Source organism: Falco punctatus, assembly GCF_963210335.1.
Source record: "Falco punctatus genome assembly, chromosome: 6".
NCBI lineage: Eukaryota > Metazoa > Chordata > Aves > Falconiformes > Falconidae > Falco > Falco punctatus.
This window is the reverse complement of record NC_137585.1, coordinates 44,637,289-44,663,304: the sequence shown is the minus strand read 5'-3', so window position 1 is coordinate 44,663,304 and position 26,016 is coordinate 44,637,289. Positions and strand designations below refer to the sequence as shown.

The window sequence follows — 26,016 nt, the reverse complement described above, 5'->3', positions numbered from 1 at the left end:
TGAGATGCATATTTTATTTTAGCAGATATGGAAATTTAATATACTCAAGTTTATGTTGGTTTTTTTTTTTTTTTTTTTAAAAATGGCCTATTAAGGCATCTTAAAAAAAATCCATATATGGCTTTGGTTTGCTGAAATACTATTTTACATTGTTAAAAAGGAAAAACATGTTCAAATAAATTTGACATTATGACACATTCACATATTTCACTTAGAACCGACAGTTATACAGATGCCTACACGTGATCACAGATGTCTCCCCTTTGTGATGACATGAATAAAAAGGTAATCCAAGTGTTTATCTCACAGTAGAGGGCAACCCAGAAGTCTGTGCAGAAGTGACATATAAGGAGTTATTGTCTGGAAGAGGGGGAACCACAGAGTTTCCATTAGTGGGTGAACAGCTCAGTTTCAGTTTTTCCAAGTACTCTGCATGAACAGGCTTGTGACACTGAAGGACCTTGATTGCATCTTCTACTTTAAACCATTCTCTTTTCCTTCCTGAATGAGTATAATCCACAAAGAACAACAGTTACAAATTTGTAACAGCACCATTTGCTGCTATTTGATCATTCACTTTTTCCTCATTTCTTTTACTTTAGAAGTTCCAAGTTGTTGGCCAAAAGATACAGAGTGAAAAGACCTTGAAAGAACTGGTGAACACAGGAGATTTTCATTCCTGCTGACTGAAACAGAGTTCATAATAAAGCCTTTCAGATAACTCTCTTAAAGCAGATACTGGGCAGAAGTTCGTATGACTGTTCATATGCTCTAAAAACCACATCTACTTCTTAGGGAAAAGGATATTTTATTTAAATTAGTTAATTCTGACTTCCTACACTGTCATACCTAGCAGAAAATCAGCCTGAAGAATCAACACCCATGATGCAAGCATGAAATGCAGGAGAATGGCTTGGTCAGATTTAGAAAGTAGTGCTCCATACTCAAAACATATCCATGTACGGAGTTACTCAGGTTAGCCGTAAGTTGTAAAAAATAGTGTATCTCATATACAGATATGTTTAGGTCTAGGACTTATCTTAAACAAGATAGTCCTAAGATCATCTTTCTTATATAGGTCCTTTAATATTAGAGGCCTCTGAAAATACTTCTAGACAAGGTCAAGGATAGTACTGTTAAAAGTGGGATTAATTCTATTTTTCATTTAGTTTTGCAGTGTTACAGGTACCGTGCTTGAACATTATTAAGACATTTACAGACTGCTTGTTTAAGACCAAGGTATGTGGCCCCACAGGGCCGTTCATCCACTGCCCACAGCGCTCCCCAGAAGGAAGCCAGCAGCCATGCCAGTGCTGGATGCTCCCCTCCACCCCACAGCCTGGCGTAGAGCAGGAACAGACTAGTACTGCCCTCACAGGCCCTCTACAATTCCAGGTACAACTCTTCAAAACAATCCCACTCCTGCCAATATTGACCCTCTTAGGTAATGGACCACTGACCAGTGTTGCTACACAGGGAGCCTGGCATGCAATTAAGAGGGTACACTCCCCACAACTAGATAGTACTGGAAACAAAACGTTCTCTTTCCACCTGAAAAACTGAGCAGAGTTTTGAAATTACTCTTACAGTTACATGCCATTTGCTGACAGATCAATATTGCTAAGTTTAATAACACCCCTAAAGCACCACCTCCTGAAAAGGGCAAAGCATAACCAAACAAGGGTAGGATGTAATTTTTTTTAATACCAGTTCTTAGTTAGCTAAAATTTCAGCTGGACAAATACTATTACTGAACTAAGCTTTTTTTTTTTTTTTAAACTTTAGGCAAACATAACTGGTTTTGTCCTTATTAAATTCAAAGTGTAAGGCCCATACAACATCACAAAGGATGTTAACTAACTAAACTGCATGACAGTGATATCTATAAGACATACACATATATATATACACAGAAATGGATCCCTCTTGAGGTCAGCACTACCACTACTGAAAAATTAGGCTAAGGTGAAAGTAGATACAAATGATTTTTCCCCCCCCCAGAAGAATCAGGGGAAAAAGAACATCAAAACTTTCCAAAGATTCCCGCCCCCCCCCTCCCCAGGCACTTTCAAAACCACCGTAAGACTATCACACAGCAAAACATTCTAAGGAAAAGGGAATTCATCAGTATAATATTTGGCCTTTAAATAAATTAAAAAAAAAAAAAGGAAAAAAAAAGAGCTGTATCAACAACTAATAATGAGGTTTATTCCATCATAATGTTTCGAATACTCTAACCTTATATTATATTAACATATCATATTGGAAGCTACCCTTGTTACATGCATACAAAAAGGTGTGGAAGAACAACATCATGATTTTCAGTAATTTTAGTTTATAGAATAGAATTAATATTCCCCCCAGAATTACACTAACTGCTTCAGAAAATGAAAAAGGTTTGCTTAATAAAATGTATTAGAGAATGGGTTTACCTATATTAACTGAATCCTCCCAGTCTTCCAGTATTTCCGTCACAGTAAGAACATAAACGTACGTCCTATGCTTCCGATCCTGGTTCTGCTTGAATGTTAAAAGTAGACGTTTTAATTCTCAGCAAGAAATAACTTACAGACTTACCACAACAACTGTAAGATTAGAAATTACTTACCTCTGAAGGATACTTGCCATCAAAACCTGGCTTTTATTTTCACTAAATAAACATCTGTACTGAGCAGGCCCAAAAGGATGGCAAAACTGAAATTTGTTTGAAAACAACAGCTATTCTGTTTTACTAGGCTAAAAAAAAAAAACAAACAACCAACAAACAACCCAAGTGTATTTGAAGGTGGTGAAGCTGGGACCAAACCGTGCTCTCAGTCACCCAGTTTAATGTTAGCACTTGCCCACTAGTACTGCCCATTACTTGTCTTTTACATAAGCTGTAAGTTACTACAGTAGAGCACATTTGCTAAAACTGTTTCCACAACTCATGTTCCTAGATTAAAGGTTATTAAAAACACCTTTGCAAGACGGAACCCACTGTGCCATGTGGCCAGATCATCTACGCAATGCTGGCTATAAAGTTTCACTCAGTAAGGCAAATTAAATAGCCTATGTTTGCAATCATGACAAATGCAAAAATCATTACCGTCTGTTTGCTCGACAGGTTTGCCACATTCACAGTACTTAACCACCTACTGAGAAAGCACACGCTTTTTGAACAAGGCAAGTCAAATACAGAGACTGACAGAGGTATCTGCTCAGGGCAGGGTCACGGTGCCACAAGCAGACCACGCAAGATTTGTGCAGACATTATTCCCGCTAGCTCCAAAGCGGGCCAGCGGTGCACCGCTAGCAGTGCTACCTGACTAACCAAACCAGACTGCCCCTTGGAAAAGAACTGAGCTTCTAGAATACCCATGACCATCTACGATTACAACTATATTAAGAACCAAGAGATGTTATGCCCTAGCTCCCCTTACAGCTGGTTTTATCCTTGTGCCAATAACCATCCCTACTTAACTCTGTTTCACAACTTTAGTACAGTTTTTAAACTGTTGTGCTTTACTAGGAAATAAAAATACTCCAAGACAGTTCTTTGTCAATATCAGTATTAAATGGAGTAAATGCATCTATTAACATGTATACTTTCTGGCTGTAGTTCCAGAATACAAAGACTCAGCAGTAATATCATTTCCATCTCATAGTTCCATCCCCAGCTCACGGTGTGTGGCCCCCTCAATGGTACTAACAACTGTTTGGGGAGCCACGTTGTGAAACTGAAGGAGGGCCTTGATTTAAGTTAGTAGTAACCTAGAAAAGGGCCACAACACAGATTTTTATCTCCTCTGGTCTAGACAGTGGTAGACGGAATCAGAAGAACACAGAACTGAATTACCAAAGAATCACCATCCCTTGCATGCCCCGTTTTAAGGCAACAAGATGACAGGCATCCTGTCTTTTTTGGTGTGAGCTGGGAAATACAGGATATTTCTGTAGACTAACCAGCAGAGTTAAAACACAGACAAGTTTTTAAAGTGTAGGACCATCCAGGTGTACTCAAACCCAAAACAAATCAGAAAATGGGACAGTGCAACTAACTACAAACAGGAACTTACCTAATTTTGTCATTGTTTCCATACCTCACAATGGGGACACCTTTAGCACTTTTTCAACTAGTCATGCATGACTAATATTTCATATAGGAAACTGCTATCAGGAATACACTGCCTCTGAAAGTTGCTTTTATAATTAAACTGAAGATTCATACCTAATTGACTGGAAGGACCTCCACTCTCCCCCATCATACAGCACAACCTAATAAACCTGGATGTACTATGATCTGAAGACTCTCATCTGTGTTTCTACAGTCTGCTCCTGCCTAGAACCAGAGCACAAGTGGGCAAATGCCAATAGTAAGAGAGCTGTATCTAGCATGCACCCTTGTGCTGTTTGTATTTCAAACATCAGACTGAACTACCAGTTCTGAACTACGTATTATTGCTAAAGGTTAGATTTATCTGTTATCCAAAGCTTTAGCTTTTTTAGTGAATCAAAGCCATAATGAGATACCTAAATTGATAGGTCTAAATATGAAGTAAGTGAAAGTTGACCAGTTACTTCAGCAAAATCTAATCAGAGAGGAAAAGTCAAAATAGTGCCCCAAAACAGACGTGTGATATTTCAGAAATCCTTGATCTATCAGTGTTGGTTTCACTTTTTTTTTTTTAGTTCTAGATGTTGTCCAAGTAGTAATTTTATCTTTTCAGGAAAGTTCCAAGTACTTTGAAAACTTCCTATTCAGATCTTCCCATATCCTGTAACAACTGAAGGAAATCACCTGTCTAATGCAGCATTTCCAGTAGTATTGCAAAATTACAGGCAGGTAATACTCAAGCACTTAAAACTGTAACTATAACATCACACTTATCAACTCTAATGAGGAAGGAAAAAATCCACCCCCAACAACAAAAAATCCAATACTGTTTCTAAAAGGTAAAAGAAATAGCTCACCTCAAATATCCCAAGCAGCCTGCCTAGCTTTCCCTTTACTCCAGCCTACAAAACAAACAGGAAAAAGTGTTAATGTGCTTTTCAATTTCAAAAACAAAAATATCAGTACCAGCCTCCTCCATCAGCATACTCCTCCTTATTAGGGTTATTTAAGCAAGTGTTTTAACATAAATTTTGATTAGACAGTGCTGCATTGCTTCTGGAGTTCTTAGTTTTAGAGTACACAGACGCTTGTCTTAATGAGTGGATCAAAGAATGCATAAATCTTTCAAGTTTTCCATCCAGCTTGAAATACTGTTTTACTTACCATGTTCTTTGTATACCGTATTTTATTAAAAGAGATAAATGATATCCAATACTGAAATAATTCAGGGAAGTAGAAAGGACAAGAGATAATTTAAAAGACATAAAATAATAAATCTAGAGAAGGAATCATTAAAACTCCATTACTATTTTACACAGCAACTTAAGTCCGAGTCTTCAAAATACAGTAACAAATTAAACTGTAGGTTACTGGGTAGATCTTGCAGCATAATGATGTAATGTACAGTAGTTTTTATATAAAAGTGTAGCTTTTGGCATATAAGCTTAAAACCAAGTTTATATCCCCAATTCCCTACAGTTTTAAATGTTTTTTTCTGGTTACAAACATTACAAAAGACTTTGAATTCAGAGTTTCACTCCAACTTTTTAAAACCCCATTGTGTATCAGCTTGTGCTTAGTAATTTTTATCAACACAGTTAAGGCAGTCATTATATGCTACTAAGACTCTAGGGCTTGTTTTTCCAAAAGTAATACATAATGCCTCTTCCACCAGAAGTAGTTTAGGATCATTCATTTGTTCTAAACAAATCTCAGTCCACACGCCTGAGGCATAAAAGCATATGTAGTCTACTGGTAGACAAAGCCATGTTTAGATTTTTTTTCATCTCGCTGTATAACCATTATTTTAAATAGGGCTTCTTAGCACTAAGATGACATTCTAGCCTTCAGTCTTTGTTTCATCTTTAACCAAAGAAAGTTATTGATGTCTTATGTCTTTATATAAAAAGACCATATGGATCTTAATTACATTTTAATGAGTAACTCTGACAGACAACTGGGCAGGCTTTAGCAATAAGTCTAACCAAGATCTTACAAGTGAACATTTTCTGTGTCTGTCTTCTTAAAGAAAGCAGATGGCTCATGTTATTTATTAAGCAGTTTTGATGAAAGAAGTCTGACTGCAGGCCATGCAACTCAACAAGTATTTTCTTTATCTGGAGCAAGAGCTAGACCTGAAGTTAATGCAAAGCTACATACAGTATTCTTCTGGGTGTCTGCTGTGATGACAGAGATAAGCGTTACGAGTTCATGAAGCTGAAACACGTAACTGGACCTGCTGGATAAGCAATTAGGCAGCACATTAATTATGAAAGCGACAGACCCTTATTTTGGTCTGAAAGGGTCAGCTATGCCACACCAGGTAACGAACTCCATTTGTGAGACAACATCACAACAGGCAATACAGTCTGCTGGGCTTTACATTAGGCTAATAAATGCTTCTTTATTACCCAAAGGAACACACGCTGAAAAAATATTTAGGTTTTACTAATCAGTCCAAATTTCCTCAACATTACAGTATCTTTTTTAAAAGAGAAGCAGAACCTAAAAGGCTACAAACATATGCTTCTGTACCCTATTTTTGCCTTTCTTCTCATGCAGCACTATCTAGGAATCACTACATTAAGACTTCTACTTTGGAACAACTGAAAAAAAGCAATTTCCCATCATAGTGTTCCATCAAAAGTAACAAATGAATCTGTAGGATTACTCTTTTTTTAATACTTCAGGTGTTTAAGTGTGCAGTTTTAGCTTCATGAGTTTTGTAATTTCTTCCCTAAAGTTGCAGCCAAGAACAAAATTGTTTACTATCCCCTTAAAGGTATGGCTTAACAGCATGACAGAGAGCCCAGTACAGACTCTGCAGGTTTCTCAAACATTAAGAAGAGTTTTTCCAAGTACCAAGGAGCTGCTCTAAAAGAGACTTAGCTCCACCAGAGGGAGGGAAAAAAAACCTTACTCCCCCTCACCTCAAACACTTTGCCTCACCCCCCCAACAACCAACCAACCACCAACCAACCGAAACACTTTCAGGATTTTAGCAAGCTTTTCAGAACTCCTAGCTAAGGCCATAATCACATTGTGAAGATTTCTTAAAGGCAGGTCTATAGAAACAGGACTGTTGAAGGACAAAGAAACCATCAATAGATTCAGGAGGGCTTCTCTGAACTGTTAAGTAGGAGTATGACAATTAACTGGTATCTGACACACAGCACAAACACCATGATCAGGTAAGGTCGTCAATACTTAAAAAACTTTCATGGAGAAATTTGTTTCAACTTATTCAACCCCATAGCCACAATATGATTATCATCAATGTTACTCTAAGTGGAATTTACTTAACAGCTCCTCTGTTCTCCCTCCAAGCAAATCACTGGCTTAAAGAAATGTTCTTAGCTGAGTAATTCTGAATGAAACAATTAGAAGCACTCCATTACATTAAGTGTAAAAATTCCCCAAAGCTTATAATGAAGTTTCTGTGCAAGCAGCTGTTGCTACGTAAATGTGATTACTGTCACTGATGTCTAGTTACTCTCCAGGCAAAGATACGTGCTTCCAAAATGTAGCATTATTCCTGCAGACAATAGCATCTTTTGAAAACCTTTATACTTAAAAGTATAAAAAGGTGGTAATTAGTCTCATAATCATCTTCATAGTTTAAAAAGTACCACCAACTTGACAGTGATGTTTTTAATTGCTTTTGCTAACAAAAATATTGCTTCCAAGGTCTTATCTTAATGTAGTTCCTTAAAACAGTGTCAAAATTAAGTGCTAAAGGACCAAGAAATGCTTCAGCTTTTCCCCAGAAAGTCAAATGGAATTCCCACTTTCCCAACTGTAAGCTTCTAATCCAATACACTGGTTAAGTTCTAGGCTTTGAACCATTTTGTCTCTAATAAAAGTATCTTTCTTCCTTTGGGTTTTATGTACCCACAGCCATTAAAACACGGTTCTTTTAAGTAGAGTAGCCTGTAGCATTCTGTTTAAGTGTGTAAGACATCTAAACTTTGGGAGAAAAGCCTGAAAAACCCCAGCATTTCTTTTAACAGTCAAGCTGTTGAATTAAGTGCTTCACACCCTGCCCAGAATGATTCCCTAAGGAAGTCTAGGAGTACTACGTAGGTAAGGTCTCAAATCTGAGTTTATGCATATATTTTAGTATTAGTCTAAATCCAGCCACAAGAGGGAAAACTGTCCGCTTCATCCCATAATCTTTCTGGCCTGGAGGTCATTCAGTGTTGGCAGCTCCACGCCTACTGCGCTCTCAGATGTGCAGCCAGCCTTGCCCCTTCTTCCCTGTAGATGGAGCAAGAGTCATGCTGCAGTGTAATTTTTAGGCTAACAGTTTACCAGGGCAAAAAGTTGCTTAAAATCTAGAAGATTTAAGAGTTATTTTTAACTGTGGTATCTGTTAGATAATACTTATTGGCCATGCCCCTGAAGGCACAGCATAAGTGTATTCTGCCCCTTTGTTGCATACTCTTATAGAACCCAAACGGTTTCACTGTACCTGCCACAATCTTACAGCTGAAAGGGTGTGGGTTTTTATTTATTTTTTTAAAGTATTTACCTAGTCCTAGTCTTTTAACACCCAATCATTTTTCAAATACTAGACGCCCACTGGAGCAAATTCCTCTTATTTCCTGTGAGAGGTCTTAGATAATATTACTGCCATTTTGACTGTTGCAGCAGATTAACCTTCAGCATCAGCCTCTTCTTCTTAGAAGCTATATTCACACAGGTCTGGGAGGAATTGCATGTGTTTTAGTAGGCATTTCGATATATCATCAAGTATAAAGAAAGCGAGAGCCTGTTTTTGGTGCAGAGGAGGAAGAAAAGGGAGCAGGAGGGTGCTCCTTCCATTCAGCAGTGTGGACATGTCAGCTTGCCATGCTTGTTTGTATCTTACTTCTCTTTGAACACCACATATGCAAACACAACTCGTTTCCATCTTTCACCTATGCAATTAAAGACTAAGCTCCAAATTCATTACCAGAGTAGCTCCTCATTTTAGATGAGGTTTAGTATCTTTCTGGGATTGCTTTATATTGTAACCTCATTTTGGTACTTAACTTTCAAGTTTGTAAGAACTTACTGTACCTAAGGAACTTGACATTAACCTGTGAGATGGCAGATAGACTTAAATGAAATAAACATACTAACCATTGAGTAAAGGCAAAAGCCCAAATCACTAACATGAACAAAACTTAAGGATAAAAAAAAAAAAAAACCACCTGGAGTCATGCACACAGGCAGACTATGGAACAATTGCAGCACATATAGATTTGACTACAAAGATTTTTACTTCCCGTTTTAAACCAAAGATTTTAAATACACTACTTAATACACTATTAAGTATAATAAATACACTATTTAAATAAATAAAATTGGCGTGAAAGTGAGGGATATTTAGAGCCAGTGGGCTACCATATTGTGAGCTATTAGCACACCTACCATTAAGAAGTGCCACTGTAACTCCCACTATCAATTTTTTTCATTTTAATAAATTCATAGAAACTGATGATTAAGTTCGTGCATGATCCAATACTGACGAAACACAGTTCAAACCAGTGCCACAGTGTGCCTCCTTTGAAGTTTATTCATTCACAAAACTCTTCACAGTTCAGTGTACTGTAACCAGCTTGCCAGGTGACATTGACCTTAGTGTAAAAATAGAAAGGACATCCATCTCTAGAAAGGTTAGTATGAATTTCCATGGCTCAAGTCAAAGCCCTTAACACCACTCTGGCTTTTCTTTAAAAACGGCACTTTGCAGTCTCATGGCAGCACACAAGATTCAGCCTGCAGCTTAAGAATATTCCACTTTGAGCATGAGCTTTTAACACTCATCAGCCACACAAGCTATCAAGCCCAGGAAACTCTGAAGCTGTAGAACAGGTGTCACCAAATGATTTTTGCTTATTAAAGCCTATAGCCTTTGAAAAATCTTTATGCAATTGCAAGCACAGCTCAGAGCTAATAATGGCTGGCGGTTTGTCTCTTACCCTGTAACATCATTTAAAAAAAAAAAAAAGCATAGCCACTACTGTAGCATAATAGTAACTTCTGAGAAAAATGCTACTGTGCTAGCTCTTCTCAAGAGCTTTGTATTTGCTGGGTTCTCTTCCTTACCTTCAGAAACAGTTTCTATCACAGTGTAAAACACTGATGACATTGGCATTTTGAGTAATTTACAACATGCAGCTTTTCTATCATGAAGCCTCTTACCAAAATTTTGATGACAACACATTCTAAGCAGCTACAGAACAGCTTACCATACAATACACTGAAAGGTAAAGCACTTGCCTAAACCACGTTTACATGTAGCTGGTTTTAGGATTCATTTTGTGTAACAGCACTTGAATAAAACATTATCAAAAGAGAACTCTGTGTATGAGTGAAGAAGGCTGACCTCTGTCTTCAGGATTCAAAACAGCCTAGGGCTGCCGAGTACTACAATTCCTGACCAGAACCACCATGATGTACAAGAAAGTCTTTTGCTTTGCCCTGAGAAAGAAATGAGGGCAAGAACAAAACTGAGCCATGAAAGGACTGTTTCACACCGTAACAGCAGGTACTCCTATTTTTCACTTTCCGATTTGCTCTTTTTCTTTTGGCCTGCTGATGTGAAAGGATATCCAAAGGGAAAAAGAATATTCAGAAGTAACTAACATATTGTTATCTGTATGAACTAGAGAAGTTCAGTGTCTGGGCAGTGCACTCACTCTGACTGGGCTTCGACATTAACAGAGAAATATGTACTAAGTTTATACTATATGATATGCCTTTCGGTAATATTCTATACCCATTCCTTAGCTATCCCTGCTTAACCTTCTCCACTACTCACGGCCCACGTACTGCACCACTACAGCAACGTGCAAGCACAGCTGCAGCAAAGCCAGAACTTCCAAGTGTTCCCCTGAATATTCCCAGGGCAGAACCACGTGTAGTTGAAAACTTGTCACAATCTCACTGCTATACTACTTTGCTATGAAGTCAGCCTGAGCGCTTCGTGTGTAGCACTGCATTCCCTGTCAGCTGAGAAGCTAGACCACTCAGGCAGCTTTCAATAGTTGGTCAAATCCCCACAGCAACTTTGGTGACATACTAACTGCAGACAGGCCCCTTCAAGGTGATCCATCTGCACCAAAGAAAAAACGCAAACACACAACTACATTCAGTCAGCTCTAGTTTGACACTGAGATGAGATGATTACTATCCCTCATCTTGGACTGTGCCTTAGGTCAGATCAGCGATTAAAACTACCAGTGTTCACAGGAACACCAAGCCAGTGGTCCTGTACTTTTTAATCCCACTCATCAACTCGTGACAGTGGAAAGTACCAGGACTTTCCCCAGGGGTGCTACTACTGCCTAGAAGCCTAAATCTCTGCTGACTCATTCCTAGAATCCTAAATCATTGCTCCTTTCGAATGGACTGCCTTATGATTGCTTCCTTTACTTTCACAAATACACCAGCACTTCATCCTAGGATGCCTTGTACAGCTCAAAACTGACTCCTCCAGCAAAGCTAGACAGAGACAGAATGTCTCAAATAACTTTGTATCGGTGAGGCTTACTCATGCTTGAACCTTGCTGCAGGAAGGCTGTTAAAAGCACTGATTTAGTCTGTTCCCCATGTAAGAGGAGGAGGGTCACCTCATTTTGATACCCAGGATCAGGCAGCTTTTGGCCCAAGCTGCATGTACATCAAGTTCCCAAGCCTCTACAACACAGCAGAACCAGTCTTAAGGGTAAGCAAGCTGAACCACAAGACAGCGCAGCTAATAAAAAAAAAATCATTAAACATACTAATTAGCAACAGTATTAGTGTTTTGTGAATATCAGTAGTCAAACTGGGATGAGAGAACTGTTTAAGACTAGCAGAAACTCCGTAGTTCACTCACTTGCCAGGATACATCCACTTTCTGCAAAACCTTGTACTTTCTGTTTAAGAATTAAGAGTTGACTGGTAGTCACTTACACATTGCATGATTTCTAGCTAAATCAAGTGACACTGATTTTTCTTGAATCTTTATTCTGCTTACAGTCGTGGCTGTTAGATATCCAAGTAACATTTACCATTTCTAACGGTTTGCCTAGGAAAAATAAATAGCTAGTTAAAAAACAGAATTTGGAATTTGAAATGGAAGTACCATACTAGGGTAGGAAACTGCATTAATTCATCAAGACTTAAAGCTTTGTTTTGCCTAAGCATAGGAGCAGAGAAAGAAAGGCAGACTATACCTATGGTGCTTTCTTCAAAAATACTTTTATAGATATATATACTTATATATAGATACAGCCTTAAAGGTACTTAAACAAGGCCTTTTTTATTGTTGAATTCTCAGCTGCTCAGATACATCAGTTTCTAATCCATTTATTTTGGAATCTCCTCAAAGGTCTGTTTATTTCTCTTATGCAGCTACACATTAATGATTAGTTCACCTTCAGTCTGTTCTGGAAGAGCTGAGAGTCAAAACATTTTCTGCACAAACACATAAATGCTATACTACTATGATATGTCACCTGGCATAAAGTCACAGTTCCACTTTCAGTAACTGTTTTTAAAGGCATACAGAAATTTAGCTATGAAATGAAAGTGTGCTGGGAAGCAAGCTGATGTAGTTCACCTCACCACATTATACCCCAATTCCAACACACAGAACTGCAGTTCTTTGAATTTCAAAACCATGGAAGTCTTAGTCAAACAGTCAAACCCTGTGTAAAGGAGGTAGAGTCCGCTCTTTCTTCTTGGTTCCCACCTAAAGATAGCAGCAGCAGACAGAAAGTAGATTTGTTTTGTTTTTTGTTACCTCTTCATACACCTCTCTGACAGCTGCTCCCCCTGGCTCTTCTTCTGGTTCCATTCCTCCACCTGGTACAATCCACTGATCTGGGTATCGGCTACTGCTTACCAACAGCACCTATAAATAATTGCAAATGACTGTCAAATATAGCTCACAAGTTAGGAATCTTCGTACTATCTACTTTTTCAGCAATGCACTTATGCACCTAGGCAGATGGATTATGGACTTTAGAAATTAAATATAATAGGCAACCAGGCACTGTAAGAAGGAGAAAAAAGTGAACTTACAAACATCCAATCTTTTTAATACAACTAAGTCAAGACAAGGACATTGTAATCTCCTTGCACAAGCACTTTCATCAGATCTTAGGCACAATGTGAAAAACACCAATACAATATATGCACAGGAATTAAGATGTACAACAAAAAACCAAGAAACTATATTCTCCAATACTGAGTAAATCTCAGGGTCATACAGACGGTAAAGCATGAAAATTAAGACATTTTCATCACACAGAAGTTAAACTAATTCTTTTGGAACGGCATCTTTTAGATAAAAAAACTAGACTCCTGAAAATACTTCTAATGTTTAGTCTTAGACAAGCTTCTTTTCAGTTACTGATGTGTTATGTTAGCATGGCATGCGTACAGTATTGTGTAACTAAATTACAAGCAGTACATCATTGGCCCTTGTCCAATCTGGTTTCTTCTAACATTTCTTTAAGAAAAACTGCAACACATTGAATTTTACATGTTCTACTAAATGTAATTTAAAAAAATTTTTGAACATATAGGTGGAGCATCTGTATCACCACAAAGAACGATCATGTCGGCAATGCTTAAAGAGCAGTTGTAAAGATCTAGTTATGAATTCACTTGTGGGATTCCCAGACGTAAGCATTACACATTATTTTCTGCTGATGAAACTAGCACTCACTGCAGTCATGTGGAAGCTAGCAACAATGATGAACAAAAGGATGATTATATTACATTAAATCATTCCCAGCTTGGTAGAATGGTTTTAATCAGCATTCATAGTTTAGTTAAGGCTTAACATTAAATTCTTAATTACTACTAAGGGATAAATCAGGTTGCTGGTTCTGGAAGCACAGCATAATGTCAGAAATTTTTTATGCCTTTATACATAGTAGTCGACTACTGGTAACCTGATCAATAGTCTATTGAGCTGGGTTTGTATTTCTGTTAGCTTTAAATTATCCTTTTAAAAAGCAGAAACGAATACATCTAGCAAGTAATTAACATTCAAATACATCAACTCTGATAGATAGGCTTTACAGCTATACATACAATAAACCCCCAAGCATTACAGCCTGGGAGTTCATTTTCACAACTATCCAAGTCTCCACTAACCCTGGAACTGAGCATCTTATCTTTCCCACTACGCTTTATTTTCCCATGATCCCACTGCTTTTACAGTCTGAATCCATGGGACCACACCTAAAGTATGTCCCCAAGATCTTCAGATGCACAATTTGTTCCACTCAGTAACATTATCGTTTGAAGCCACTACGGCATGCAGCATCTGTCCTGGGGTATGTGCTAGCAAAAACACACTCAGTGGTAATCAATTTCTACAAAAGCCAAGAGCCGATAGCTAGATTGTGTGTTAAGGCTGAAAAGCACTCCACACAGATTCTTTCAGTTACGGTAGCAAGCAACCTTGCACTAACTTACACATTTTGGTTTTAGGTGTTTGTTTGTGTGTGTGTTTTTTTTTATTTCATGTAGTGGATGTAGTTGTCAGGTACTTCCATCTGTAAGTGGCCAGAAGACACATCCCACAGTACCTGAATGACTAGGCTGTAAATATAATCTTCCCTTAATGTAAGATAAGCAAAGCGGGAAAAGGGAGATCTAGGTTGCATGGACATCCAGTCTTTTCTGAGGAGGTTCATGTTCACACCGATTACAGTAGTCTACTGAAAAACAAAGACTGCAGAATCTCACATACCTACATTTTTGCTGGCCTATACACACCAAATTTTACATCATAGGCTCGTCAGGCTCAGAAGATGACAACAGCAGTACTTCCTATGCAGGGAAATCTGTATTCCATATCTCTGCAAGCAGAGAAAGGCATAAAGTTTCTTGTGTTGTATTACTTGCTAGCAATCACTGCCTCTCCTGTTTCTCTGAAGAAGCCTTACTGTTGACTTGTTCAAAAGACTTCCAAAGTACAGAGTAACGGCATCAACTCTGCTTGCTCAGCTATACTGTTAAGTTTATCTTACGCCAAAGACTAAGGTAAAGCTATTACTTTCCATAATACTGCCAAGTGAGGAAGTAAAGCTAAAAAATTCAGCTAAGAGAAGAAAAAGATAAATTCTTCCACTAAATCTTACTAGCCAAGTTTCCACCTTGTTTTCAAGTCCAGGAATAGCAATGACCTTTGAGTGCGGTGAGGAAGAGAAACTGCTGGCCAGCCTACATGTAATAAGCACCTATTGATATGCTTAACCAAGATACAGTTAACGAAAAAAACCAAAAGGTAATTACAGAGCCCGTGGCATCATGGGACTTGCTCACTATAAATGCTAAGCCTGCAGACAAACAACCAAAAATTTCTAGAGAAAGATGCCAGTGTTTTGGCATGGTTAGTGTTCTCAAGTCAAATGAAACTTGTGAAACAGTTAGCAGCCATATATTCCAGACGACTAGGCAACAGCTCAGAGTAATATGAATTACCACTACAAGCTATTCCTCTTTATATTTTTTCATATCAAGCACTTGAAAAGGTAGAAAATGGCTTAATATTATACAAAATATCATTGCTTTCTATCTTCCTGAACTGTAGGGCATTATAGCTTACACAAATAACTATTAAAAATTCAGTTCACATAAAAAAAGGAAAAAAGCAATGCTAAAGTTGAAACTTGCTAGCCAGAACAAACTCCCACAGCTGGATTCTTCTGACTTCAGAGCAGAGACATCTATACCTTGAAGTAAGGAAGCAACAGCAGCAGAAGCCACTGTAAAACCAACTGCAAGATGGGAATTTTTCCATAGCAGATGTATTACTTCCAAGGAAAAATGAACTTACAGATGAAAAGGTACCACTCCGATTCCATAGAAATTTATTTGTCATTAGACTTTTTTTGTAAGATCTCTCTTCCCAGCCTAATCACATCTGTTCCTCTCTTCACCACTGCTCATCCCATTTTCTCCCTGCTCATCACCCCTACTCATACACTAGCTACATCCAACCTGCTGTTTGAATTACTTAATGGACATAAAAAGAAAGCAAACTTGGCTTTTTTTATAGTAAAATCGGCAGTTAAAAGGAACAACTTTCAAGAGGAAGAGAATCAACCCCTCACCCCAAAAGATCACTGAGCACCTGCGGCTCAGTTGCAAAAAACCACTGAATTGCTCAGGTGTATGACTGAACACTGTGCAGAGAAGGAAAGAAGGCAGGTGCACGGAAGATGAAGGATTTAACTCACAAGCTCTGCAAAGATGAGTACATATAGTTTCAGGAGTTTTAAACTGACATAGGAAAGATGCTAGAGTATAAGAAAGATAGTAAAGGCAGCAAGAAGTACCTCTCAGGTGTCAAAATGCTGTTAAAGAGAACAGATGAACTGCATGTTCTTACAAGCATCAGAAACACTGAGAGGGAAAAACACACCAGAACCCACTCTGATGGAGATTATATTAATCTAACCTAGCACACTCAACATGGAAGCTCCTACTATGTGGTTGGTCTGCCAAAGTTACAAGCACCTGAAAGTCATAAAGATGGTTTAATCCAAAAACAGCCAAAAGGGTCAGTCAAGCCCTGTGGTTTCTTTAAAGACGGCCATAAGGAGATGCTCAGGGAAGAGTAAGAGCAGGAAACATTTTATTATGCCCTAACACTTCAAACCTCCCATTATTTTCAGCTCAGGAGCTTCCTCAAAAGTTCTGGGAAACTACTTTGAACGCTACCACACAAACATTTTGAGAAGCAAGGAAAAGCACCCCTTACAAACCCTGGATCATATCTGCAGGATTCACTGTATGAATACTTAAGGCAGAAGCACACATCTCAAATTAGAGAGCACATGTGAACCTGCTACTGTAGTTCATCTAACACTTTCTGTTACAGAATCACTGCCTCACTTCGGTAGTTCTGGAACAGTTTCTCAGTTCCCCCTATACGTAGGTTACTGTGGGATCCTTGCCCTACGATGCCATTGTCTCTTTTTGGACTCCAGAAAGCTGAAAAACACAATAGAGCTTTACAACTTGCCACAGCGATGCAGCCACACAGGTACTGTTTAGTAAGGAACATGCTTTTGCCTTCCTGAAAATATTCTCAGTAGAGTGACTGCCTATAGGCCTCATTCTTTACTGCCATCATTTTCAGAATTACTTTAACCTGGAGACGCAATGGGCACAAAGTTATTGTAGAGCAGTAAAAAACCTTGGAATCAGACTTGACAGCATTCAAAAAGCTAATTTAAGTCAAGGCTGCAACATCTTTGCTTTCTTACAGTGGCACAATGAGTTCAGGAAGCTGATCTGGCTGAAGCTACCTCATACCATTAAAGCTTAGTTTTCAGCCTGCACACAGGCCACACTGATCAGTACACAGCCACACAAGGGTCAGCATGGCAGAAAGGCATGACTGCAGCTACCCATTTCAGATCAGCCTAAGCCAATTCAAGAGCCTCTAGCAAAGTACTTTACAGACAATAGACTGAAAAGCTGTCCCCCGCTATGACCGAGGTTAAAAAGATGACTTTGTCACAATGAACAAGAACTGGCAGAGAAGCAGCATAACAACTAGCAGTACATTAATCCTAACGCTCATCAACTTGAGCACAGCATCTTGAAAACAACCCAGGAAACTGGGTTCTGTCTATGTAATATAGTCTGCAATGTCCTCCCAACTTCAAGTAAAGATCACTTTTCATAGCAGCAGCATGATGCCTCAACATCAATCAGTGCAACTTTTCCCAGTATTCTGAAGACGAGTGATATAAAAATATATGCATGTATTTCTTTATTACTTCAAAAAATCAGATCTGCAAATTAATCTTCCTTTGACATCTTCTGATTTTAAGGCTATATGGCAATAGGGAGAAAACCAGCCCTTTTCTGGAGTTTTGCTTTAACTTGCACTTAAAAATGACATTATTCTATACATTTTTACTTCACATAAAATTCACACATCTGGCTAACATGCTATAGTGATGCAGAATTTGAGTACCTTCCTCTGGCTATTTAAAGTACTTTGTTTTGTTCTTGGGCTGAAGTGTTCATATCAGGAACAGACAGCACTATACTACTGTGGCATGTCAGCTAGAACACATTTCTTCACATCAGCAAGCACTCAAGTCACCTGTAACATAAGATCTCCCCCTAAGCTTTAGGATGCTTCAGAGAATCAGATGTGACAGGTCTCGTGGTGCGATGAAGGGTGCGGATCTTGTACCCAGCCATATGGCAAAAGGATTCCTGGCTGCAAAACCCCCTGCAAACAAGGAGAGCCCCCCCAGCAAGTGTCTGTAACAGAGGTGTTACTTCTCACACGGGGTCAGCTCACCAATCCACTTTACAGTACCTTCTCGTTCCCTTATGCTTGCCAATACAGACCAAGGGAAAAAACACGTGAGGTAGTAGGGGAAGAGCTAAAACTCAATATTGCTGCCTATTTCCTTTTAGCTTAAAACCATGGCCTAATCTTGAGCAGGAGAACTGGGCTTTACCAGTTACTCAGCAACATAATCTGTTTGACTAAGGGATCAGCTTCAAAGTACTTGTCAGAAACAAGAGCTCCAAGTCTTTGAGAAATGTTCAGCTGCAGGTAAGACACGACAAGGATACTTCTTGCCAAGTACCAGTTACCTTTCAGCCTTTTTTTGTCTTAAAGATACTTGGAAAAAACCCCATACATCTCTGAAGACAAAATTTGTTTTAAAATCTTTACATTTGTAGGACTGGTTCCATTAAAGTGCTTAAGCATTAGGTCAGAAAGCCACCTAATTAAAATAAGCTTTTTAAATTTTCAACAAACGAGACTGGGAAAAAATAGGCATCAACCTGTGGTCCACAAACTCACATATTTATAAAAGATGTTTAAGAAAACATGTCTACAAATCCTAGTTAAGAGATACACGTGCATATATATGTGTGTGTATATGTATCTCTAGACAGGATTTGTATGCATTTCTCAAGAAGTCTGCCACCACTGTTTCACAGAAACTGGTAACTTGGAGGTTTTGTGCACCACTGAGTTAACTGAGGCAATTCAAACAAACTTAGATACCAGTTTAAAATCTCAGAGTAAACTTAGGATGGTGCAAGTAAGCTACAACGGGTATTTTCTCAGGTATCTACATACTTAAAAATACTACTAGTTCAAAAAGACATCTTCTAAACTGGGCAAAAGATAAAACATGTTTTGTTGCAGTCTGATGTCAGGCAGGTACAACCGTATTTCCTTCTGAGCAACTATCCACCCCATTAAACACATGCATATGGCATAGGCAAGTAATACCATAGGTACCAGAAAAAAAAATTGGAGGTTTTGCAACAAAAAAACCAGTGAATAGTTGATTGATTTCAGTATCTGAAGAGGCATGAGTGAAGACTGAAGCTTCCTGCCGTGGTGGACAGATGAATTCCTGCAGTTCGCCGAACTTAGAAGCTTCTACTGCTGACAGGGTGTTGCAGTTTGTCAAAAAAAAAACAAAAACAAAAAAAAAAAGATCCCAACATGAAAGCAAGGTGCATATGCAATGCCTGCAGAAAGCTGTTTTTCTGTGGAAGTAGGGATAAGAAGGCACTTGTGGTTTTTAAATTGGTTACCTGATACAAATCCTACCCACAGCAGCCTAACATTCAATTATTTTTCTTAACATTAACACAAGCCTAAACCACTGCAGAACGCCGTACGAGCCTGCAGGGATACACCATAAGCAGACACTGTCTCTGTAGACACATCATAAAGAGCCATTTTGGAAGCTGTTTATAGGTCTTGATTCTTTGAGCTACACCCCTTCCTACACCACACAGATGATATTCAAGTATCAAGAAAATGCTGATGAAAAACTAAGGCAGCAAATATCCTATGCCCATTATTCCTCCTGTGTGCTAGCAGGGCAGGGACATGAGACAGAACAAGTAAAACCCACAGTGCACCTGAAGGGCACACTGAAACATGTATTCTCTGGTATTTTAAAGTATACCTATACTCTATTAGGCAATCGCAGAGCAAGCTAGGTAACCTGTATCAGTCCATACATTGTCTTGGAGAGCACGCCAGCCTTAAATATGGTGCTACGGTCATACTCTAAATTATATTTTAAAGCATACATTATCTGTGTGTGTACACCCAATAACTTACACTTAAGGATAAAGAAACCAAATGATGAATTTTGAGTCAAGCATAAAAGATCTTTCATCACTGTGCAAGTTTATTTACAAAAGTTCCTAGAACACCCCATTTTTCCAGGGTAGCCAGGTGACACTTCTGGGCCCTGGATTTATAGATGGGTTACATTGCAACAGGTCCTTCTGGTTTTCAGATGACTTGGACCAACGCAAATAAAAATAAAATTTTACTTTTTCCTTTATTATCCTTTACTAAAACCATTGCTAATAAGAAGCAACAGCTGTACAAAACTGAACTACACTACTATTTTTTAAAAAAAATGAAACAATGACCACCAGAACAAAGTAGATTGAACAAGGGTTTCTTAAATCTTGACATTCTACAGCCCAAGTAATAAAACTCTCTACATCAGACCAAAAAGATGACACAATACCAGGAGCCTGTAATTAACTCAAAGCTAAGAGGCAATAGGTGTCATGCAAGTGTGTGCCCTGCTACAGGGGGGAAAAAAAAATTACAAAAAAATATTCCATGTTTCCCCTAAGTGTATGACAATTCAGTTATCCTCACTACTCTCAATAGTAACAGAAAATCCTTCCTGTCTATTTTCATCTCCTGTACAAGTCTGAATAGCAAAAATGGCAAAATTAAAAATTGAAAAGCTTGAAGACTATTTTGTACATGAAACTATTTTTTAGATCTGCCACTAGCAATGGCTGGCTGAACGCTAAAGTAGGGCTTTCCATACCATATTCCATTACATAAAGCAGTGTTGCAGATGCCAAAATACTTAAAATGGACTCAAGTTTTATATTCAAGGTATTTAAAAAGAACTGCTCATTTATTTGTATGGTATGTGGTTGACGGAAGAAAAATTAAATTAGCTTTTAAAATTGTTTAGCTTATCCAAATTACTAGAAAAAAAAAGTTTATTACTATTTGTTGTTGCTTTAAAGGCCTGCCTCATTCTGTGCTTTGAGAAGTAAGAATTTCCTTGCCTAGCCTCCGCCCAGACCCTAAGACAGCAGCATTTTATGTAAAACCAGTGTTTGCAGAATCCTGAACGCATAAGCAATTCCAACCCATGGAAGCAGTCAGTCCTCACAGCACAGAGAATCGTTCTCTTGTGGGCTTAACCTAAAGCTGCCATCCACATCTAGTTGCTCAAGAGAGACCTGCATTTCCTCATATACAAATTCGCCAGCCCATCCCAGTCTGCTGAATACCATCAGCTTTTTGCACACACCTAACAGCTTCTGGCTTGTTCAAAGCAAAAAGCCTGCAGCCCCCACGCATTTCATGCCCACATAGCCTTACTTCGTTTTTCATGGGACTTCTCCTGCTTAATTTCCAGCATTTTTCTTTTGTTCAAAGGGCAGACAGTGCCTGCAATTACTGCTTCATTTCCATCAAGAACAACAAAAGCAGCCAGCACTTAAGCTCATATCCAGCCATCTTGCTCTCTCTTCAGTCCAAATGAGAGACCAGAACAGGCAACACTGATGTAGTCTAAGATCTTCTAAAACATTCAAAAAAACCAACAACCAAAACCCAAACCTAACGCTACTGGCCACATTACTTGGCTATTTGGGCTTCTTCCAGGAGATATGGTTTAGATTTTGTAGCCTTCATGCTGTTATATTGTATGGTTTATATATTATATATATAAGGGGCTATATAGCACTAAATTGGTGTATGTGGAGACACTTGAAGAAACAGAAGGGAGGATTTTTGCAGTGGTGCATGTGGACAATCAGTCATGTCACAGGTACATGCTTTCACAGCTGCAATACCAGCTCTCAAGACAAAGCAGAAGCTTTTGACAGGTCACAAGATTGCGGGCAAGCCCTGTTTCCAGCCTGTAACACCCAAGAGAACTGACTCAACAATTTTTAGCCTAGATGCAAAGACTGTTGGCAAGTCCAATTTGACACGGTGCTGTAGCTGGAGGCTGGGAGTACAGCACCTGTATTTCAAACTGTTTGCAGGGATCACCAAACTAAATTTTGCCTCAGCAGTACTCCAGAGCCCACCCATGTTTCAAATTTAGAAACAAACGAACAGAAAATGAATGGAAATACAACGTGTTTTTACCAAAAAACATCCTCTGTTACCAGTCTTTGATTTCTTTGACATGTTGCTTCACTGTCCATAAAAATCAGCTGTAACGTGGGCTTCAACAGGGCTACAAAGGTAGCATAAGAAGTGCAATACAGATAGGAAAGAAACCAGGAAGCTGTAACAAGCAGATTTTACTGGATGATGATTAACAGTAGAGATATCGAGTGTTTTAGTGACTGGCCTGATTTTCATAGGTAATGAGCACAAAAAGCTGTTACTGAAATTTGTAAGTCTCCACATCGAGGCAGTGTCTGTAAGTCATGATATCAACAGTGAGATCTCATGCTGAAGTTGCAGAAGGATCACATTCGGTTAAGAACGTATTGTGGATCTAATGCACAGGATACTAAAATTTCTGGAACAAGCTGAGAGTTCACGAGGTAGGAACAAGTTACAGTCTTAGATACCACTACTAATTGCAAGATGACTACATGATAGCTTTACAATCATGACAGACAGCTCCTATCACAATGTTTTTTTTCTTGGTATACATACAAAATTATTATTAACCTTCTATACAACACAGTGATATTCCATCTAAAGCAATCACAACTGTGATTTAAAAAAACATTAAAAAAATACGGCTGTCAAACTGAAGATGAAAGAGCTACTACGATGATCAGAAAGAGAAAAATGGTTTTAGAAGCCAAGGCTTTAAGACTTCAACTCTTAACAAAAAAGTGCTAAGAAAGGAATGACTGCTGTCTACAGATGTGTCAGAAAGCTAAGCGCAAGAAAGGAGGAAAACAGCTATAGCACAGGCACAACTGGACATAGACCGGCCTTTCAGAAAGTCAGAACAGAAGCAGGAAGACAGGTTAATTCCAGGATTGGTATCAGAAGATTGCTGCAGGTACCAGTGCCTCCAGATAGACACTGATCAGTTTCTATCAAATAGAACATGATCTGCTGAGAGAGACTTGCAGATAGGATCCCCGCTCAAAAATTTTGATTTCTTGCTTTAAAATGCCCCAAAACAAATGCATTGCTCAAGATGGCTTTCAGTTGTATGTTCTATTGTCTCTCCTTCAATGTCGAGCAACTGTTTTCTTACAACCTTACAACTACAGGTGTAGTAACCCTGTAGGTTAGAATAACTATGAAAACTAATTTGCCCCCCCAGTAGCTTCTACAGTAGTCTGCTGTTCCCTTCTTCTCCCTCCAGTCACCCAGGTACCGACTGCCTTTGAGCTCCTTCGCAGCAGAAACTACCCTGCACCTAAAAAGATCCCTGGAGATGTAGGTCAGCTGAAAATCAGTGGTACAGTCTCTGGAGAACTGGAAAGTAAACACTGAAGGCTTTATGTGGAGTTTGAAGTAGACCTACACAAAAACTTACTGAAACAACAGAGTTCAAGAAAAACAGAAGCAAGCTTCATCCAGCCAATCTGGGGAACACGGCTGGTGGTACAAGTTAATCACAAACAGTAGTCAGGCATCAGACTTCTAAGGAATAGGTTCTGTATTGATACAGATGGAGCTGGCACTTGGGAAATGGCTAAGGAAGTTCAAGATGTTGCCATTGCTCTTCTGGAAATAACTTATCAGAAAGTGATTTGACCTATTTCCACAAGCTCAATTTATATCCCAAATCTGACTTGGTGTTATCCCATTCATTTCATCCTCAAGCATGTCTACTTGCACAATGCCAAAGCCCAGCCTCATGCCAGCCATACAGGTACTCCACCCGCAATACCACAGAGCGCTCCAGTGCAACAAGTGTCAGCATCCACTCTTCTTACACAGCCCCGCAAAGCTGCTAATACCATCCTCAGCCTCAGAGGGTGTTCTTACACACAATTTTTTGAAGTAGCCAGTGGTCTCATTTGAATGCAAGACTGAAAGAGAAGATGTTGCAGCAGGAAATGAAGAGTGAATGGAAGTTATAGACAGAGGTGACCCCAACCATGAATTTCCAACTACAACTGGTGCAAGAAAACTGTAACAGTGGCTCCAAACAAGTCTGAGCAAAAGCAGCACCCAAAAATAAATAATGAAGACACATAAACAGGGAAGCATGCTAGAGTATCAGAAGTGCTGCTGAAACCAAAGAAAAGGTAGACCAATAGCAAGAACTAGCAAGATTCCTGCTGGGCACCTTTCTCCTTTATAATATTAGCATCAGCGTGGTCCCAAGGCTGTATTTACACCACACAGGGAATGGTATATACACAAACACTGTACAATTTTTTTTGCTAAATCCAAGGGTCCATATTTTGAAATCAGGCCTCTCCCTGCTGCGTTATATCGCTTCGTAGATGTTTAGGCAAGGAATTTGCCATACTGGCAGCACGGATAGGACGGTATGTTCTTCCAGCTCATAGATAAAAAGGGGGAACACCCCCAAGCCCTAACCTTTGTAGTTATTTTATAGCTATTAAACAACAAAACGAGAACGAAAACCAGGAAAGGGTATGCTTCCAGCCTTTAAACGCATTGTGCAATGAAACCATCAGCAAAGTTTCCAGATAACGGCCAGTGCAATTGACCTTGGCTAGGAATATAGGACAACTTCGTTGCCACCTCCCGATTCTGCTGCAACATAAAACCCCGGCTGAGCCCTATCCTCTACAACCAGCACCGCAGCACCCCCCTCTCCCGCCCCCGAGCTCCTTGGCAAAACATACGTAAGCACCATTTCACTCTCTCGGTAGGAAAAACAGTTTTTTCAAACACAAGATTTTTATTTTATTTTTTTCTTTTTATCCCACCCAAGCACGGCAGGGGGTTCCTCTTAAAAGCGTCACCAGCCCTGCCCTCCATGCGCCATTGCCCCCTATGCGGGCACACAAAGGATAACCCCGCGCCCAGCAGCCGGTGCCCGGCGCCCCCCCGCCCCCCGCGGGGCGCGGCCGCCGCCGTGCACAAAGGCGGGCCGCGCGCACGTGGGCCCGCGCCCCACCGCCCCAAGATGGTGGGCGAGAGGCGCCGCGGCCGGCCCGGTGGGGCACGGCGCAGGCCGGCCCGGCAGGGGGGCACCGCCACCGCCCCCCACCCCCCGCCCAGGCTGCGGGCCGCCACCGCCGCCTCCCCCCCCACCTCCGGCTTCGGCCACCCGGGCCCCGCAGCGCTCCGCGGCGGCGTGCCCTCCCCCGGCTCGCGGGGAGAGCCCCAGCACGGCTCCGTGCGTGCCGGGGGGGGGTCCCCCGGGAGCGGCCCGCGACCCCGGCCGGACGCAGGAACGCGGCGGCGCGATCCCCCCGGGTGGCGGCGGGACGGGAGCCCCGCCCGGACCCGGCGCCCCCCGCCCCACGTGCGCGCGGGCTGAGGCGGGCTCACCTCGTCCTCCCGCTCGCTGCGGAAGCAGAGGCACGCCGCCCGCTTCTTGTAGCCCTCCCGGTCGTACGTCCGCGTCTGATTCGGCTTAAATTTCATCATAGAGGCGGTGACACGCCGGCTGCCCCCGGCCGCTGCCGCCGCCACGGCTCCGCTCTCGGAGCGCCGCCGCGCCCCCGGAACGCCGGCGCGGGCCCCCGCTCAGGAGTGGGGCAGGCGGAAGGCCAGTCCCAGCCGCCGAGCTCCCGTCACAGCAGCGCCGTGCGGCTGCCACCGCCCCAGGAGCCGCGCCGCGCCATGGAGGCTGCCTCGCCGCCCGGCCCGACCCTGAGCCGCCGGCCGCGAGCACCGCGGCGGCCGCCCCTGCGCCCACTATTTAACTGTAACGCACATTCCTGCGCCCGCGCGCGCC

At 40.5% G+C, this 26,016-nt stretch overlaps 1 protein-coding gene across 4 annotated transcripts; it reads right to left on the bottom strand.

The window, feature by feature from the left end:
• NUDT4 (nudix hydrolase 4) lies at positions 1-26,016 on the bottom strand. Of its 4 annotated transcripts, none has more exons than XM_080393337.1 (5): positions 25,608-26,004; positions 12,873-12,983; positions 4,954-4,998; positions 2,433-2,520; positions 1-501 (listed from the first exon to the last, which is right to left on the bottom strand). In XM_080393337.1, the coding sequence occupies exons 1-5, from the start codon at positions 25,704-25,706 to the stop codon at positions 299-301; spliced, it is 546 nt and encodes a 181-aa protein (XP_080249463.1). In that variant the 5' UTR covers positions 25,707-26,004; the 3' UTR covers positions 1-298. The 4 variants fall into 4 exon arrangements, with proteins under 4 accessions (XP_080249463.1, XP_080249464.1, XP_080249465.1 ...); XM_080393338.1 differs by having other exon boundaries at positions 2,433-2,517; positions 25,608-26,000; XM_080393339.1 differs by lacking the exon at positions 1-501 and adding an exon at positions 559-686 and having other exon boundaries at positions 25,608-26,016.

Coding starts and splice junctions, on each gene's coding strand:
- NUDT4 (XM_080393337.1), bottom strand. CDS start 25,706: ATGATGAAATTTAAGCCGAATCAGACGCGGACGTACGACCGGGAGGGC. Junction 12,984..25,607: donor GCAGCGAGCGGGAGGACGAG/GTGAGCCCGCCT, acceptor AATTATTTATAG/GTGCTGTTGGTAAGCAGTAG. Junction 4,999..12,872: donor TCAGAGAGGTGTATGAAGAG/GTAACAAAAAAC, acceptor TTTGTTTTGTAG/GCTGGAGTAAAGGGAAAGCT.